General features: G+C 35.7%; 1 protein-coding gene across 4 annotated transcripts in view; it reads right to left on the bottom strand.

The window, feature by feature from the left end:
* Positions 1 to 1,072: 1,072 nt before the first annotated feature.
* The window catches only part of LOC127868700 (WD repeat domain phosphoinositide-interacting protein 4-like), a 379,045-nt gene continuing 359,785 nt past the window's right edge, over positions 1,073 to 20,332 (bottom strand). For 2 of the 4 annotated variants that reach the window (XM_052410696.1, XM_052410695.1), the window contains exons 2-12: positions 17,100 to 17,168; positions 16,512 to 16,586; positions 14,651 to 14,764; positions 14,147 to 14,246; positions 12,482 to 12,576; positions 12,136 to 12,215; positions 11,858 to 11,980; positions 11,569 to 11,654; positions 9,981 to 10,082; positions 8,929 to 9,047; positions 1,073 to 2,148 (exon numbers count right to left, since the gene is read on the bottom strand). In XM_052410696.1, coding sequence (XP_052266656.1) covers positions 2,042 to 2,148; positions 8,929 to 9,047; positions 9,981 to 10,082; positions 11,569 to 11,654; positions 11,858 to 11,980; positions 12,136 to 12,215; positions 12,482 to 12,576; positions 14,147 to 14,246; positions 14,651 to 14,764; positions 16,512 to 16,586; positions 17,100 to 17,145 — 1,047 coding nt within the window. In that variant the 5' untranslated portion in view covers positions 17,146 to 17,168 and the 3' untranslated portion in view covers positions 1,073 to 2,041. Of the gene's footprint in view, positions 2,149 to 8,928; positions 9,048 to 9,980; positions 10,083 to 11,568; positions 11,655 to 11,857; positions 11,981 to 12,135; positions 12,216 to 12,481; positions 12,577 to 14,146; positions 14,247 to 14,650; positions 14,765 to 16,511; positions 16,587 to 17,099; positions 17,169 to 19,728; positions 19,921 to 20,037; positions 20,110 to 20,332 lie in introns of those variants that run through there. The other 2 variants (XM_052410694.1, XM_052410692.1) reach the window with 2 other exon arrangements.

The raw sequence follows: 20,332 nt of genomic DNA, 5'->3' as shown, positions 1-20,332 counted from the left end.
CAACCATTTCAATTTAGTAACTTATTATTCACAGGCAGCCAAATGTCTGCAACCCCAATGTCCCTAGGCTAGAGTGAGAATATGCCATGAAGACAAGTATTTGCTGTATGACCTTACACAAGAGTGTCTTTAGAAGTGGAGCTAAACTTGAGAATGGTATTGTCATTTAAGGTACAGATTGGATACTAGTACACTCGCTCTTTTACTTACATATGACTCTTAAAAAGGCTTTTTATATGCCCAATCTTTTGACAGGATGTATCATGGAACACCCTTGGCCGTTTGGGGGCGACACAAACATGGTTTCCCCTCTTTAAGTAAAATAGTGTTCATCCAATGTTACCCAACTTTCTGGAAATATTTGTGGACATAAAACGCAGGCAAAGCTTGATAACCAGCCAGTTCCCACCAGGCACTTCCAGATTGATTTCCCTTTGTTTATACAAAACATGCAAAATTAACAATTTCTTCTCTTAATCAGTTTGTATAGAATATTGGTTGCTGACATAAACAAGGCAGCCAAGTTTGATGATCAACCAAATATTGCCAGGCACTTCAGAGATATTGCATTTTTTAGAACAGATACAAAATTCGCCGTTCAACTCTACACTCCTTAACTTTTCATGAAATCTTCACCCGACTCTCCAGGTTTGTTTGTTACCATAAAATGGATGTAAGTTTAATAACCAGAAAAATAAATGTGGGATTCCATGGGGTACATTTTTCACAATTGATGTATATAACGGTCTTTGTCCTCGTTTTAATTATGTTTTTACAAATTGTTATTTACCGAATAAATACCATTGTTATATCCATGTATTTAAACAATATTTGAAAACATTTTATGCTGAATTACTTTATCAACGATGTCACAAGATTCAACTTATAGTAAAAGCCCTCTGTATACATGTTAAAATTTTGGTATTTGTCAACACAGGGGTGTTATACTAGTTTCATTCACTTGCTCCGACAGTATTATTATTCACATGGTGTGTATGATTGGTGGATAAACATTGGATCGATAATAAGGCTTTGGAAATTCAATAAAAAAAATAAATAATAATTCATAACAAATTGTTTAGAAATTTTATTACTTTATAATCTTAAATTACAGAACACAAAACAAAATACAAAAACACTAATGACGGTTAATCACAATTGAATAATACAGAACTTGAGTCAATAAATTATGAATGAAAAAATTTAAGCCACACTTTTGGAAACAGGTCTTAATGCATATGCCTGAAGTGTCACCAAATTATTCTGTGCAGTCCGCACGGTTTCATTAGGGACGACACTTTCCACCTTGACTGGATTTCTGTTTACAAGAGACTTCTTGAAATGAAAGTTCCCTATCTTCTGTGCACAAGCTTATCTGTGAAGCACATGCATTAAGCCCTGTTTTCCCAGAGTACAGCTTATTTACAAATGAACACTTGTCCACACAGGCCAAGGTTATCCTTACTGCATACGATTTTTTGTTGGGTGACGAGTTAATTCAGCATCATGAGGTTTAAGTGAGAAAATTTACACAATGCTCTTTATCAGTACTCTTCCATCTATTTGTAAACAATTGCAGGGAAGTTTATCCATACTTAAAAAGTGCAAATCTGCTTGCAACATTCTCATGCTGACAATAATTAATTTCAACAAGTGTTGAGCAAACTTTGTCGGTAAATAGTTTTCTTATTTTTGGCTTGCTATAGTTTTCATTTATCAAATAACTTCAAGATGTCACAGCAAATAAACAAATGCATTAAAAGTACTTTTGTTCCTAAACATGTTATTACCACAATCCTTTGATATTCTAGGAACAGTTATTTCTTTCATATTTCATGAGTTAGAATCTATATCAAGATAAACTAGTGTTTCTCTAGAAATTCCAGTAGTTTGCAGTCATTTCAATTCTAGAACAGAAGATTGGTACCTGAAAACCATCTTTCCTTCCTGCTGAATTGTTGTCAGCTAGCAGCAAATCTGATTTTATACAAGTCAGACTGTGCCTATGTGTTAATATGAAGATGATACAAAAATAAGTCCATCAGTCCATGTCATCGCCAATTTCCAGCCAAACATTGTATGCTTCTCTGTTGCAGTTTCCATCTTTCGTGAACACATACTTGTGAAATGTTCCATCAACACACACAGCTGAAATGGAAATAGGTCAAATCTTTAAGTATGATTAACAATAAACTAAGCAATATTCTCTAGGAATTACCTACTGAATGATAAAGAAATAGTTCAAATTAATTGAAAAATAAGTTATTTATCCACATATTGGATAAAAAGGTACCAGTTATATAGGTTATAATTAAGAGGGCCAAGATGGTCCTGGGATGCTAACCTGCGATCAAGCAGCTTCAGAGGATATTTGAAGTTTTAAATCAAACAAGATATGGAAGACTGCAAAGCCCCTACCAAGCATGAATTTACGATTAAATAGAATAATTTCAAGAAACTTGGTAAAGGGTCAACCAAAGAACATTTCTTATTTTTCAGCCAGTGGTTTTGGACAAGGATATAAAGGGTCATCCAAAGAACATTTCTTATTTTCCAGCCAGTGGTTTTGGACAAGGATATAGTTGTCATAAACGAAAACAACGAGATTGTTTCAACAAATCAAATTAATTAGCAGATTTGTGGTAATCGTTGACACATTTGTGTTACATAACTTTGAAATCCGAAAACTGGTTTGCGACAAGAGGATTTTAATTCCCTGATCTACTGATGCATAAGACATAGCAATGCCTATTTGTTTGTCCATGTGTACATCTATCCCTCTTTCCATACATATGTCCATATGAGGTTAACCCAAAAAGACACGTTTTGTATAACATTTATACTACAAAGTTGTGATACTTGCATGGATGTTTCTATGAACACTTTCAACAAACCTACCTATATCACCTGACATATTTTGACCTTGACATAAATTTATTCAATTTGGCCAAACAATCAATACTTATAAGGTTTTGACCCAAGGCATAAAAGTTAATTAAATGCAACACTTTGTTGTTGTTTTTTATCTCACCTGACCACAAAGTGCTCTTGTTGAGTCATTGTGGTAAACCTATGTCCGTTGATAAAACTTAGTAAGAACAAGAAATGTGTTTGTCGGAAACACTATGTCCCCTTCTGCGCCGCTTTGAAATTTATTTATTTTGACCTTTGACCTTGAAGGATGACCTTGAACTTCCACCTCTTAAAATGTGCAGCTTCATGAGAATGCCGCTTAAAAAAAAGTTTTTCTTTTGCCTTTGACCTTGAAGGATGACCTTGACCTTGAAGGATGGCCTTGACCTTGAACTTCCACCACTCAAAATGTGCATCTTCATGAGAACGTCGGTTTGAGAGAAAAAAATGACCTTTGACCTTAAAGGATGACCTTGACCTTGAAGGATGACCTTGACATTGAACTTCCACCACTCAAAATGTGCAGCTTCATGAGAACGCCGCTTTGAATTTTTTTGTTGACCTTTGACCTTGAAGGATGACCTTGACCTTTCACCACTCAAAATGTGAGGCTCCACGAGATACACATGCATGCCAAATATTAAGTTAGTATCTTCAATATTGCCAAAGTATTCATAAAATGAGCGATTTTGGCAACATATACTTGACCTCTGACCTTGAATGATGACCTTGACCTTTCACCACTCAAAATGTGCGGCTCCATGAGATACACATGCATGCCAAATATCAAGTTGGTATCTTCAATATTGCCAAAGTATTCATAAAATGAGCGATTTTGGCCACATATATTTGACCTCTGACCTTGAAGGATGACCTTGACCTTTCACCACTCAAAATGTGCAGCTCCATGAGATACACATGCATGCCAAATATCAAGTTGCTATGTTCAATATTGCAAAAGAATTCATAAGATGAGCGATTTTGGCCACACATTTGACCTCTGACCTTGAAGGATGACGTTGACCATTCACCACTCAAAATGTGCAGCTCCATGAGATACATATGAATGCCAAATATCAAGTTGCTATCTTGAATATTGAAAAAGTTATTGCAAATGTTAAAGTTGGAGCAAACACACCAACAGACAGGGCACAAACAATATGTCCCCCACTATAGTGGGTGGGGGACATAAAAATCCTGTTACCACTATAGAAACCAAATTTATGAATCACACTTGATAAAACTTGGTCAAATGGTATATCTTGCCGATATCTTAGCCCACTTACAATCTGGCTTATATTTTTCTAAAGAAGGGGCCACTGGGTCACACAAATCTGGGCCACACAAGTATACAAAAACTAGGTAACCAAGTGAAAACTTGTGACCACTCTAGAAGCCATATTTATGACTAACTTTCCATGAAACTTGGTAAGAATGTTTATCTTAGCAATATCTAGGTCGAATTTTATCTACAGTCATGAGCATCCAAAATCAAATTTACCTGATAAATTTTTTAAAACAAGAGCTGTGTTTGTAAACACAATGCCCCCTACTGCGCTGCTTTGAAGCCGCACGGCAGCTATTTTAGAAACAAGAGGGCCATGATGGCCCTGTATCGCTCCACTGTTTTTTCTTTGCGAAAAAAACGTGCAATGCGCATGGGTTGAAATGTACTCAAGCATGTGACTTTCTCTTTCTATCCCTCGTCCCACTGGGGGTTTAAAGTTGGAAGGGTGAGCATTTTTATATATGGAAAAAATTACTACCGTGTCAACTTAACAGACTTAAAAGCCCAGGAATTGTTGCACAGGTTCTTTGCTTATAATGTAGGTACATTTATCTCTCCAAAAGATATTGTCGTTCTTTCTATTTCACATATTTTTAGATGCTGAAGATCAAATCTACACATTTGATTTGAAACAGATTCACAAGACCCATAGGAATCAAAATGCCTTAACCCTTTACCAAACGACACATTTTGGACTTTCCAATTTGAAAGAGGTTGCAGACGTCAATTAAATTAAAATGGAATATGAAGGAAATGATCAGATAGGGTAGAAATAATTGTGATAAAAGGAGAAATTGCTCATCAACCCACACATCCCTAAGACCAACAGGCCTGCGAATATTATGATAATCTAAAGACTATTTCTTTATATTTATAAATGTATTTAATTAAGTAATACATTTGACTTCTAAGATCAATTCGTAACTTATATTTAGAAAATTATAAAATGGTCAGAAATATATATGGATTGTTGAGCAATTGACATCCATATCCACAATTCATGAGTCACCATTAACAAATGGAACAATGAATCATTAGTTATTAAAAAGCAGCATATACGATAGTTAAGAACTTTGCACTTCATTAATTTCAACACCTTCTCTTGGATACAAAGTTTGAGTTTACCGTGCAGTATCATATATTGACTTTTCTTGAAATAATTATGTTCATGGAAGTTGTGTTTTTAAAATCAATAATATATTATTAAACTGGTTTAAACACTACAAAAAAGACATGAAATTAACATGTCATCCAAAATATTTTCATCCGGATATATGGTCAATTTCGACATATTTAAATAAAACCCGACTTTTTTCAGTTTCTAAGAAAAACATTCAGAACACATGTTCTTACTTCAATACCTTTGTAAGCAGTCACCATCTGACCTAAAATGGCACTTAATGACAGGGTTTTATCTCATGTTTACAAGATGTTGATGTTGTTGTTGGTCACAGCCAAACGGCCGCAGTAATCTCCACTGGTAAACGTCATATGTTCAGTTTTGTGACCCCTGGGGCGGGTCAAATTTGAGCCCAGGGGAATAATTTGAACAAATTTGGTAGAGGACTATAAGATATCACTACATACCAAATTTATTAGCCCTAGGCTCTATAATTAAGAACAAGAAGATTTTTAAAGTTTGCACACAATAGACCTTATTTAAGCATATGTTCATTTTTGTGACCCCTGGGGCAAGGTCAAATTTGTTCCCAGGGGCATAATTTGAACAAACTAAGTAGAGAACTATATGTCACTACCTACCGAATTTGGTAGAAATAGGCCCAATGGTTATGGACAAGAAGATTTTTATAGTTTGCACAAAATGGGCCCAATATAAGCATATGTTCAATTTTGTGACCCCTGGGGAAAGGTCAAATTTGATCCCAGGGGCTTAATTTGAACAAACTTGGTAGAGGACTATAAGATGTCATTACATACCAAATTTGGTAGCCCTATGCCATACGGTTATGGACAAGAAGATTTTTAAAGTTTGCACAAAATAGGCCTTATATAAGCAAATTTTCGATTTTTTGACCCCCAGGGCAGAGTCAAATTTGACCCCAGGGGCATAATTTGAACAAACTTGGTAGAGGACTATGAGATGTCACTACATACCAAATTTGGTAGCCTTAGTCCCAATGGTTATGGACGTAAAGATTTTTAAAGTTTTCACAAAATAGGCCTTATATAAGCAAATGTTCAATTTTTTGACCCCCCGGGGCAGGGTCAAATTTGACCCCAGGGGCATAATTTGAACAAACTTGGTAGAGGACTATAAGAAGTCACTACATAGCAAATTTGGTAGCCCTAGGCCCAATGGTTATGGACAAGTAGATTTTTCAAGTTTGCACAAAATAGGCCTTATATAAGCAAATTTTCAATTTTTTAACCCCCGGGGCAGGGTCAAATTTGACCCCAGGGGCATAATTTGAACAAACTTGGTAGAGGACTATAAGAGGTCACTACATAGCAAATTTGGTAGCCCTAGGCCCAATGGTTATGGACAAGTAGATTTTTCAAGTTTGCACAAAATAGGCCTTATATAAGCAAATTTTCAATTTTTTAACCCCCCGGGGAAGGGTCAAATTTGACCCCAGGGGCATAATTTGAACAAACTTGGTAGAGGACTATAAGATGTCACTACATAGCAAATTTGGTAGCCCTAGGCCCAATTGTTATGGACAAGAAGATTTTTAAAGTTTGCACAAAATAGGCCTTATATAAGCAAATTTTCAATTTTTTGACCCCCCGGGGCAGGGTCAAATTTGACCCCAGGGGCATAATTTGAACAAACTTGGTAGAGGACTATAAGATGTCACTACATACTAAATTTGGTAGCCCTAGGCCCAATGGTTATGGACAAGAAGATTTATCAAGTTTGCACAAAATAGGCCTTCTTTAAGCAAATTTTCCATTTTTTGACCCCCAGGGGCATAATTTGAACAAATTTGAAAGAGGTTCACCACATGAACATTCCTTAGAAATTTCATCAGAATTGGACCAGTAGTTTAGGAGAAGAAGATGTTTAAAGAAAAAGTTAACGCACGCACGCACGCACTGACGCACACACGAGGGACACAGGACCATGACATAAGCCCCGCTGGCCTTTGGCCAGTGGAGCTAAAAATGAGCCTTGACCTTGTAGGATGACCTTGACCTTTCACCACTCAAAATGTGCAGCTCCATGAGATACACATGCAAGCCAAATATCAAGTTGCTACCTTCAATATTGCAAAATTAATGACCAAGGTTAAAGTTTTGGGACAGACACACACATACAATGACAGACTCACACAATAACAGACAGGCCCAAAACAAAATACCACCAATCATTCGATCTGGGGGCATAAAAAACAATTTGTTACCAGTCCTGATGCCACATTTATGACTTAAGATAATGAAACTTTGTCAGAATGTTCATAAAAATATAAAATTCCAAAATGTAGACACAGCTTGAATACATGTTTATATGTGTCACATGCAAAAAAAACTAGATCACCAGGTCAAATCTTAGAAAAACCTTGTGGCCATCCCAGAGGCTAAATTAATGTTAAAATGTTCATTAAACTGGGTCAGACTTGTGATCTTGACAAAATGAAGGCCATGTGTGAATATGGTTCGAGTGCATAAAACAAAGGTCCTCATGTCAAGTCTTTAACGCATGGCGCACCTTGACCTCAGGTGAGCCCTTTAAGGGGCATCATAGCACTATTGTTTAAAGCTTTTTTGTTATCATGATAACCAGTTTTCTAGATATTAAAATTAAAATAATTTGAAGAACTTCGTTAAAGGAAATTGCAATTTCAGAGCTGAAGTTGTGTTGGTTAACTGTTGAAAATTACAAACTGTGACTGAAGAGAACAGCTATTTCTTCAGAACTTTGTGCTCGGGTGAGCTAATAACAAACAGAACTTAGTGCTCAGGTGAGCTCATAACAAACAGAACTTTGCCCTCGGGTGAGCTAATAACAAACAGAACTTGGTGCTCGGGTGAGCTAATAACAAACAGAACATTGTGCTTGGGTGAGCTAATAACAAACAGGACTTTGTGCTCAGGTGAGCTAATAAAAAACAGGACTTTGTGCTCAGATGAGCTAATAACAAACAGGATGGAAAGAGTAAGGTTGAGATGTATTTGTTTTCAAGCTCCATGCTAAAAGCAAACACTGTTTATGGAAATATTTAATACAAAACTATTGCAAATGATACCAAAGTATATACTTAAAGCTGCAATATTTGAGTAAAACAAGATGTGTATGTGAAACACTATGTCCTTGACCTTTCACCACTAAAAATGTGCAGCTCCATGAGATACACATGCATGCCAAATATCAAGTTGCTATCTGCAATATTGCAAAAGTTATGGCCAATGTTAAAGTTTGACGCAACATATATTTGACCTTTAACCTTGAAGGATTACATTGACCTTGACCTTTTACTACTCAAAATATGCAGCTCCATAAGATACAAATGCATGCCAAATGTCAAGTTGCTATCTGCAATATTGCAAAAGTTATGGCCAATGTTAAAGTTTGACGCAAACAAACCGACAGACAGACAGGGCAAAAACAATATGTCCCCCAGTATAGACTGGGGGACATAAAAATGCCGGCTCTTATTAAAGGGATTGTTTAGCAGATGTTGTTATGGCTTGTTTTAAGGTACAATGGCTTTAAGTTACAACCAGCACAGAATTGCACTCACGAGACTTAATGATCTTAGATATACCTATCACAGACTGGTTGGGTCCGAAGGCACACACACAGGCACACTCTGCAGGCACAGTGAAGTTGGCCAGACCCCACTGAGACTCCACATACTGACCCAGAAAGCCCATCCTCTTAAACCTGAATACAAGGGAAACAAATTGAGTTGTATTCTGGAAAACCTGGGCTTAATGCATGTGCATAAAGTGTCATACCGATTAGCCTTTGCGGAAAAGGACAAAACTTTGTGCTACACTTTCTTGTTTAAAAGAGACTTGATAAAAATATAAAATTCCATAAAAGCGGAGTGGGCCCTGATAAGCATGTGCACACTGACAAGGCTTACCTGGGATGATACTTTATGCATATGCCATGTTTTCTCAGTACTAGTGTCCTGAACAATTGGATAATTGCAAAACAAGTATGACAAATCCTCAAAATAAATATTATATATCTTGCTATGGCACTTGAGAACATACTGTATATAAAAAAAACATTTCTTTGGAAAAAATCAAAACAAGCAAATTCATTGAATTGATATCCCCCAATATGCTTCTTGACACAAAAATATTATATTTGACACTCAAAAAAGCATTTTTTTAAGATACAAAGGGCCATAACTCCATTATTAACATATGGTGTACAATGACATTTGGCGTGCATCATCCTCTTCACCATATATATACTCATACCAAGTTTCAATTAAATCTGCCAAAGCACTTCCAAGATATGGCTCCAGACACAAAAGTGCCGGACGGACGGAAAGACGGACGGAAAGATGGATGGATGGACGGACAATGCCAAAACAATATCCCTCCGCCTATGGCGGGGGATAAAAAGATTGAAATGTCAAATATATTTCAGATCATGAAACTATACTTTCTGTAACCTTTAATAACTAAAAATAGTTTTATATAAACATAAAGTTTGTGTGTGCTCATATCTATACCGATAATACCTTGCTAATTAAACTGTGACATATACTAAGATACATTTCTTAGCCTAGAAACAAAACTTAATACTCCATCCCCAGACCCTCAATGCATACACAATATTCTATGTCCCATTACTTACGTGGATCGCTTGTTCAGTTGTGTTTCTTTTACAGCAAATATATGCACTGTTCCCTTGTCACTGGAGGCACACAGATAAGCAGAATCCAAGCTGAACGATATGCTGTAAAGCAAATAAGTACCATTCCAGTCAATTGTTTGTTGTTTGAAAACATGCCAAATTCACTCCAGTGCATCAAACATATATACAAAATGTATGTTCTGTGTTGAAGTGTTAAATCAGAGAATGAACATAAAGTACGGACAGTTTTTACAAGAACACCTTTATCAGTATGTTTCCCTCTAGCTTTGTATCCCTATATCTAAATGAACTATCGGGACAGTCCCCCTCATTTGTAATAATTACAGCTGTCTGTTTTTAGTTCTATCACTAAGTAACTAGCAAGGTGATCCAAATTCAGGCAACTTCGAGCAGAGTTTAAAAAAACAATAGTCCAGGTTTTGCCACAGTCACAATTTTATATTTAAAGTTTGGACTAGATCTCCTTAATAAAGTGTACAAAGATTGCACTCATTACAATTTGAACAGGTTGCCTTTATTATGGAGTGAATAGGTTGCCTTAATTATGGAGTGAATAGGTTGCCTTAATTATGGAGTGAATAGGTTGCCTTAATTATGGAGTGAATAGGTTGCCTTAATTATGGAGTGAATAGGTTGCCTTAATTATGGAGTGAATAGGTTGCCTTTATTATGGAGTGAATAGGTTGCCTTAATTATGGAGTGAATAGGTTGCCTTAATTATGGAGTGAATAGGTTGCCTTAATTACTTTGTGAACAGGTTGCCTTTATTATGGAGTGAATAGGTTGCCTTAATTACTTTGTGAACAGGTTGCCTTTATTATGGAGTGAATAGGTTGCCTTAATTATGGAGTGAATAGGTTGCCTTAATTATGGAGTGAATAGGTTGCCTTAATTATGGAGTGAATAGGTTGCCTTAATTATGGAGTGAATAGGTTGCCTTTATTATGGAGTGAATAGGTTGCCTTAATTATGGAGTGAATAGGTTGCCTTAATTATGGAGTGAATAGGTTGCCTTAATTATGGAGTGAATAGGTTGCCTTAATTATGGAGTGAATAGGTTGCCTTAATTATGGAGTGAATAGGTTGCCTTAATTATGGAGTGAATAGGTTGCCTTAATTATGGAGTGAATAGGTTGCCTTAATTATGGAGTGAATAGGTTGCCTTAATTATGGAGTGAATGGGTTGCCTTAATTATGGAGTGAATGGGTTGCCTTAATTACTTTGTGAACAGGTTGCCTTTATTACTTTGTGAATAGGTTGCCTTAATTATGGAGTGAATGGAAGGCCCTCATATTGCTGCTAATAGGTGAAGCTGGTTACAACATCAGATGAATTGCATCACATGCTATTTAAAGACGTTTTTTTTCCAAAATCAGTTCCCTTCTTAAATTCTTTGACAGAAGAATAAGGACATGTATACAAATCAATTTAGTAACACATTTGTTGGACGTTACCCGACTGTCCATACTAACCTGAATAAAATTACACCTCCAAAATGTAAAATGAAATCATGAAATATTTATGCCCATTAAGCACTTGCTTACTATGAACAATTAATGCATGTACCAGTAGAGTTTTGCTGGATCAGCCCCCCTTCTTAGCTCCAGTTGCATAGTTTTCTTAGTGGTGTCATACACTCGGATGAGGGTGCCCTGAAAAATGTTGAAGACCATTATGTTAGGCACAAAGACACGTTGATTCCATTTGAATGATTGTATACATGACAAATTCCAAACAATCAATCCAACACTAGAATTAAGATTACTAACAAATGCAATAGTAAATTTCCCCCACTGCTTTGTGGTTTAAATAGTCACAAATAGACTTCATAAATATTTTCTATAAGACAATGCACCTTGACAGAGGCTGTAGCGAGCAATGTTCCATTCTGGTTGACAGCGAGGCATGCCACCTCCCCCTTGTGGGCATGAATAGTCACCGGCGCGGGTGTCTGACCAGGCTGGATTTTGTCCAAGTTCTGAAAACAGTAAGGTTGGATCTAGGTATGCAATCCCAATAATCTTAAAGTTCCTTTACCACTACACAGATCAATAAATACTTAATTAAATACAATTTTAAATACAACAATGCTTGCGATACGACATTCCAACTTGGCTTTCACAGGCAACTCACAACGATCTGTACACTGCCTGCAGCCTTGCCGGGGCCCAGAAAGGCCAGGGTCCCTCCGAATGGACTCGCTTCACACAGACCTAGAGACATAAATAAAATGCTAATTTTTAAACTCTGCATTTTATGGTATTTTTGTTTCAAAGTGAAAGAAGTATCTTCTATATGAATATCTGCTCTAGGCTGAGAGAAGCATCCCTGATTGGTCAAAGCAAACTGCAAAGGCATATCTTGGACGAAACTTTACGCACAAGCATTACTCTGGTTTTCTCAGAGCATAGCTCAAACATATCTTTCATTGATGTTACGTTAAAAGTAAAACTCATTCAAAACTGAAGTTTTACCGGACCTTTAGGATTGTCCCTTGTTTCAAATGTCTGTAATTTCTGTACATTGTTGGGAAATGTGAACACGTGCACCTGGTTTCTTAACACAGCAATCAGTCTGAAACAGATAGATTCTCAATAAACATCTAGAATACCATGTACACATTCCTTAAGATTAATCAATATATTAAAATGAATATTAGTTGATAAGTTTAATGATCATTAAATTAAATAACTTTTGAATATGTGTGTGTTATGTATCATGAGACAATCAAATCAATAAGCATGCATGGACTCTCAAGTTCTAGCTACACAACCGAGCATACAATTCTTATAAAACTAGTGTTCTTAATACAGGAACACAACCTGTCGTTTTTTAATCAGATTGCAATCACAGACTGAGGAAATGTAATAATACAGGAACACAACCTGTCCTTTTTTAAGCAGACTGCAATCACAGATTGGGGAGATGTAATAAAATAGGAACACTACCTGTCCTTTTTAAAGCGGACTCCAATCACAGGCTGGGGAAATGTAATAATACAGGAATACAACCTGTCCTTTTTAAGCGGACTGCAATCACAGACTGGGGAAATGTAATAATACAGGAACACAACCTGTCCTTTTTTAAGTGGACTGCAGTCACAGACTGTGGAAATGTAATAATACAGGAACACAACCTGTCCTTTTTTGAGCGGACTGCAATCACAGGCTGAGGAAATGTAATAATGCAGGCACACAACCTGTCCTTTTTTAAGCGGACTGCATTCACAGACAGGGGAAATGTTATAATACAGGAACACAACCTGTCCTTTTTAAGCGGACCGCAATCACAGACTGGGGAAATGTAATAATACAGGAACACAACCTGTTCTTTTTTATGCGGACTGCAATCATAGGCTGGGGAAATGTAATAATATAGGAACACAACCTGTCCTTATTTAAGTGGACTGCAATCACAGGCAGGGGAAATGTATAAATACAGGAACACAACCTGTCCTTTTTTATGCGGACTGCAATCACAGACTGGGGAAATGTAATAATGCAGGAACACAACCTGTCCTTTTTTAAGCGGACTGCAATCACAGGCTGGGGAAATGTAATAATACAGGAACACAACCTGTCCTTTTTTATGCGGACTGCAATCATAGGCTGGGGAAATGTAATAATACAGGAACACAACCTGTCCCTTTTTATGCAGAATGCAATCACAAGCTGGAGAAATGTAATAATACATGAACACAACCTGTCCCTTTTTATGCGGACTGCAATCACAGGCTGGAGAAATGTAATAATACAGAAACACAACCTGTCCTTTTTTATGCGGACTGCAATCACAGGCTGGGGAAATGTAATAATACAGGAACACAACCAGTCCTTTTTTAAGCGGACTGCAATCACAGGCTGGGAAAATGTAATAATACAGGAACACAACCTGTCCTTTTTTAAGCGGACTGCAATCCCATGCTGGGGAAATGTAATAATGCAGGAACACAACCTGTCCTTTTTTTAAGCGGACTGCAATCACAGGCTGGAGAAATGTAATAATACAGGAACACAACCTGTCCTTTTTTAAGCGGACTGCAATCACAGGCTGGGGAAACGTAATAATACAGGAACACAACCTGTCCTTTTTTAAGCAGACTGCAATCACATGCTGGGGAAATGTTATAATGCAGGAACACAACCTGTCCTTTTTTAAGCGGACTGCAATCACAGGCTGGGGAAATGTAATATCCAGTACAACTTTCTGGTCTGCTTCCTTGCGAGTCTCATCCCAGATCACAACTGGAATGTCAGAGGAAAGTATGTAAAAAAGCTTGTATACAATAACTTTGCTTGCTTTACCATGGACAAATACAAGTTGAAATAAATCAAAATATGGTAAGTTGTGACATATTTGTTTCATATTATTTCAGTTTGAACTAACCTTGAATTATTTGCACAATAACCTCATAATTAATTTTGAATACAAACATCAAAATTTACAAAATTAATTATAAAATTTAAAGAATTACATGTTATTCTAAATCCTTAATAAATATGAACACTGAAATAATAATATAACCTCACATTACCTATAAAATACTGAAAATCAACATTAAAAGTACACCTTATCAGCAGCTCAATGAACAAAAACTATTAAATTGCTTTACAAACAACAAAAAGTCAGTAGTATGTTCATGTCATACCTGCTTTCTCATCAAACCTGCGGCCATTGCCAGACCCGATCATGGCTATCAGGTTGGAGCGGAACAGCATCTCCCCAGAGGCCACACTGCCCACCATCTCTGTGTCTCCATAGCCTTGATATAACACAGATCATAACAAGTAAGACAGTTGATACTGATTTCAATACAGTCATCTTATCAAGCAGCATGTCCGGAATTCTAAAGTTTATATTACTTCAACTTAGATTGAGAAGCAATAAATTTATGTTATAATCTGGCTTGTGCTATTTTAAATCAATGCACTTTTGTAATACAAGTTTTTATGCAAATTATAAGTGTACCTTAAAACAGTAATATTCTTCTTTGAAAAAAGGAAGCCTTCATTTTTATTTGGTTTCTTTTCTTTTTCTTTTAACAAGAAAAAAAACTATAATGGAGAAGAATTCCCCTAAACATGGCATGTTCTTCAATGTAGTATGGTGTTATTTGAAACAAGAGGGCCTGAAAGGTCCAAAATCGCTCACCTGAGATACAAAGGAACTGACCTGTACTGCGCAGCCAAAGATATCATTTGAACAAATGTTTTGACCAAGTTTCATGAATAGTCCACTATAAATGTAACTTTTAAAGTGCTAACAAGGTTTTACTATAGCCATATAATGATAACTTCCCCGCCCATTGGCGGCCATGATTTTCAACAGACCGGAACTATTTTGAATCTCATCTTAGACATCATTAAAAGAAATGTTCTGACAAAGTTCCATGATGATTGGACAATAAATATGACTTTAAGAGTGTAAACAAGTTTCTACAAAATACATATAAGGAAAAATGCTCCACCCCCTGGCAGCCATGTTTTTCAACGGACCTGAACCATTTTCAAACTTGTCCAAGATGTCATTATGACAATTCTTCTGATCAAGTTTCATGAAGATCAGACAATAAATGTGGACTGTAGAGTGTTAATAATGTTTTACTATAGACATATCCTGGCGGTCATGTTTTTCAACCAAACGGAACCATTTTCAAACTCATCCAAGATTTTATTGGGACAAATCTTCTGACAAAGTTTCATGATGATCGGAAATAAATGTTGCATCTTGAGTGTCAACAAGGTTTTACTATTGCCATATATGGAAAAATGCTCTGCCCCCTGGTTGCCATGTTTTTCAACCAACCAGAACCCTTTTCGCACTTGTCCAAGATATCATTGGGACAAATCTTCTGACCCAATTTCATGAAGATTGGACAAAAAAATGTGGCCTCTAGAGTGTTAACAAGGTGTTACTAAAGCAATAAATAGCCATGTAAGGAAAAATGCCCCTACCCCTGGTGGCCATGTTTTTCAACCAACTGGCATCATTTTTAAACAAATCCAATATATTATTGGGATTAAACTTCTGACCATGTTTCATGAAGATTGGACAATAAATGTGGCCTCTAGAGTGTTTACAAGGTTTTACTATAGCCATATAGAGCCATATAAGGAAAAACGCCCCGCCCCTTGGCAGCCATGCTTTTCAAGCAAACGTAACCATTTTCAAACTCATCCAAGAAATCATTGAGACCAATCTTCTAACTAAATTTCATGAAGATTGGACAATAAATGTGGCCCTCTAGAGTGTTAACAAGGCAAATGTTGACGCTGCACAAAAGGTTCACAAAAGCTCACCATGAGCACATTGTGCTAAGGTGAGCTAAAAATGACTGCAAGTAAGAATAAAGATCATTGAATAGTGTAAGTGAATGCCTGCAAGTAAGTTTGTGTCGCCAGACAGACGGATGGACGGACAAACATACAGATTCCAGTATACACCCATTTGCATCGAAAAGGGAGTATGAAAACAGTCATATTGATCATCATCTGTAAATCTCTTCATACTTAGGTTCAGCTTTTGTGCCAATGGTTCCACATTGTAAACTCGAAACCAGGATTCAGTGGCACAGGAAAAACAGCCTGAAAAGTTAAGAAATTATACAACTTTTTGAAGAGTATGAAACTACTTTGCTGGTTATATATCTTAACCATTATGTTAAGTACAATTCAAACAAGAGCTTTGTCAAAAATATTACTAATATTCATGCACTGATTTGTCAGTTAATTTCAAGGACAAACAACCCATGAGTGTGTGGATTATTGAGCATGATAAAAGTGTTTTGCACTTCATGGTGATGACATAATTTAAGTTTGAATTAAAAAAAAATGAAATCAGTGGAAGTTGTTCTTTCCTCAGACTAAGGATGACCAACAGAGTGACTACATCCCCTTTTCTTTCTTTTAAACTTTGCCTACATCAGGTTAATCAGGGTTTTCAGTTCTTGTTTCCATAACTCTTAATGTAGTTGTCGGGTTTTTCTGACTTTGATCAACTAACAGGTCTAGTCAACACAATAAAGCCTGTGCGATGAAGTTCCTTAACTACAGTGATATGAACAATTAGTATATCTACACATATATATCTATATATACCTTGGTCCTGGTTTAAGCGCAGACTTACAACACCTTTCCGAGTCATAATGATTCAGCCTTTAGATCATCCTGAAACAAGAGATGTGTTTGTCAGAAACACAATGTTCCCTGTTGCGCCGCTTTGAAGCCATCTATTTGACCTTTGACCTTGAAGGATGACCTTGACCTTACACCACTCAAAATGTGCAGCTCCATGAGATACACATGCATGCCAGATATCAAGTTGCTAGCTTCAATATTGCAAGTTATCTCAAAACTTTAACCAAGGTTAAAGTTTTGGGACACACACAATAAATGTCAGACAGACAGGCAGGCCAAAAACAATATGCCCCCGATCTTTCGATGCGGGGGCATACAAATATTTAAACAGAATTTGATCACCTATTTTTTAATTCTTTTTCCAAAAACCTGACCCCAAACTTTTTGAGGCCAGATATTTACAACCACAACATAATCTTAAATTGTTACTTCATCTTATGTGTTTTACCCAACATTTTAAAGACTTCATATGTCCTGGGTCCCTTGTCCACCTTTGATTACTCTAAAAGAAGTATAACCACATGGAATTCCTTGGACTTTTTACATACAATATTATACATAAAGAGGGCTTGGAAACTTACAAAAGAGATATTTTTACGAACATGTGAAGTGTTTGCTACTATTACATGTAGCAGTGCAAATAAAACAGCTGAGAGAAAAATATTAAAGATAATTAAGCAATGTTGGTTTAATATATCAATGTTTCAATTACACTTATGTAATGTTTTTGTTTTTTATTTTACGCTTAGCATATTTACTGAGCATGTATTTCAGTATTCATGGAGGTCGAGAGATTCCTTGAGTGAGTGTGGTATGTTTCCAAGTGTTTGGGAATTTTTACTACAAGAACTCGTCAGTCAGCAATGCTTGTTCATTGTCTGTTTGATGGTTCAATTACCAACTTAATCAAATTGTATTTCATGTATGGACTTAGAGAGTAAATTTCTGTGTGATTGGATCTTAATGGTGCACACCAGCACAAATTCATATAAAAGCATCCAGTTTTCCTACAGCGGGATAAACATCTTTTTTTAATGTTGCTTAACTAATTGCTAAATTCTAAAATCTTGTAAACTTAATTTTGTTTATTGACTTGTTGGTGCTGAGTCTGTTCCTTTCTTTTCAGTGTTTCATATATTTTTTTTAAAAAGAATTCAAAACATGTTTTTTTTAATAAATATCCTAATAACCATTATGTATAACATACATTGAAGTTAATGTTTTTATCAATAATATTTATCTCTAGTTGTTATCTAATACATTAATAGAATTGCTGATAATTTATTTCAATAGTGAATGAAATACATATGTACATGAATGGTATTTAAGACCTCTTGTTAGTAATTCAATTTGTTTAATATATATCATACATACACCAGATACTTGGTTGTTTACTCATTTACACCATGTGAGAAATACACTAACTGGTATAGACCAGTTGAATGTTATTGTTTACATTCGGGATTTTCCGCGCATGCGCACTGACTGGTTGGCAAAAACCACTGGCTACAGTAACGTAAAACATGTATACATGTCTTTTGTTTAGTCAATAAAACAATACAAAAATCCGAAATAAACATTAAAACTCTTAAATAATATTGCAAAAATATAACATTTAGTACCAATAAATGTATATTCATAAATATAATGTCCTCTGTTTAAAAATATGAATTAGTTATCATAACATGTAATAGTCGAGTTTACATTTTTGCCGGTACTCATTACATACGTTATATGTGTAGCAGTGAAATTGCACAATATTTTTAATTTATAGTTATTAAACACTGTATTATTATGATTAAACTGGCTTATATATACACTAGTTCCTGTTAATCCATTTCGGACAAATATCTTCATGTTTTTTGAATATGTTAAAATATTTTATTAAAGCAACTGTTTCGTATTTTGGCTTTACAATTTTGCTTAGATGATCTCTCAATATGCCAAGAGATGACATGGAGGTATCATAAATTTTGTTTAATAACCAGACACTTAATTGTATGCCACATATGTGTTTTATGCAGGGACCCAAGAACCTGGATTTATGACACCATGTGTTCTTTGTAATTGTTTGGACAGTATTCGATCATAACGAGATAATCGGTTTATGATGAAAAAAGGTGCAATAAAACACCGGGTTGAAAACGCTGAAACAAAGAGTGTCAAAATTGGAGTGAATAATTTAATAGAAATAATTACATTTATCAAGAAGATTCTATGTTGCGTACATAAAGTCGATTTATTTGCTGTTTGTTTACATCCTAATTTGTGTTCATTAAATGTGATTTATTCTGAAAGAATTTCAATATCTGAGAATGTGTAATCTAAAAAATGGTCTCGAAGATGTGCCAATAAGAGATTTTTATGGTAACCACATATACCGAGCTCGTATATTGTGTTCCACTCCCGAGTTCGTTTATAGTAAAAAACAAATAATAACAACAATATAATCGTTCCAAAAATGCAGTTCCTTGCACGCTTATGTTTTATTCAGATATAGTTAGTAAAATGATATTTGATATAGTGCATGATTATCAATAAAAATGATGATTATTTCAACCTTCTCTATATGCGCTTATATGAATTTCACCTCTTTTTGCCAACCAGTGGGCGTAGTCTAATATTTGCAGGTGCGCGTGACGTCACTCGTCAACTAGTCTATAACCCAAAAAAGGGCTAAACATTTTAAAAGTATAACTTCACGAAATAACAAAATAAATTAAAACAATTTATTTTGTTTACATTCGTACGAGGTTCTTTCAGTGCATAGTATTAAATAATTGCACAAAATGGTGTTAATGGTTTAAAAATAAAAATGTATCAAATGCCAGAACTAAAAATGCATATACTAAAGGTTACTGATATTAACTTATGGATTAAATATGGGTTTTTTATTTACGCATTTTCTGTTTTCATTTTTCTGTCGTCTACACCAGACACGTCTAGACTTTAAGATCAGTAAATGTATCGGTTACACACCACTATAATGTAATGTCGTCGAATTTCTTACGGAATCCGGATAGTGCCATCTATATAGCTGGATACCTGGATCTTAGGGCCATAATTTTAGCGTTTAAGCTACCTTGATCCGTCTTATGGAGGTCTTCTTGTAGATTTTTACAATTGATATATATTAAACTAATTAATTTTATTGTGCGCATAACATGATGATACATTTTTTTTACAATTTTGGC

This window comes from Dreissena polymorpha, chromosome 2 (genome assembly GCF_020536995.1).
Source record: "Dreissena polymorpha isolate Duluth1 chromosome 2, UMN_Dpol_1.0, whole genome shotgun sequence".
NCBI classification, from domain to species: domain Eukaryota; kingdom Metazoa; phylum Mollusca; class Bivalvia; order Myida; family Dreissenidae; genus Dreissena; species Dreissena polymorpha.
Note: the sequence above shows the minus strand (reverse complement) of the source record. Positions and strands in the feature narration are given on the sequence as shown.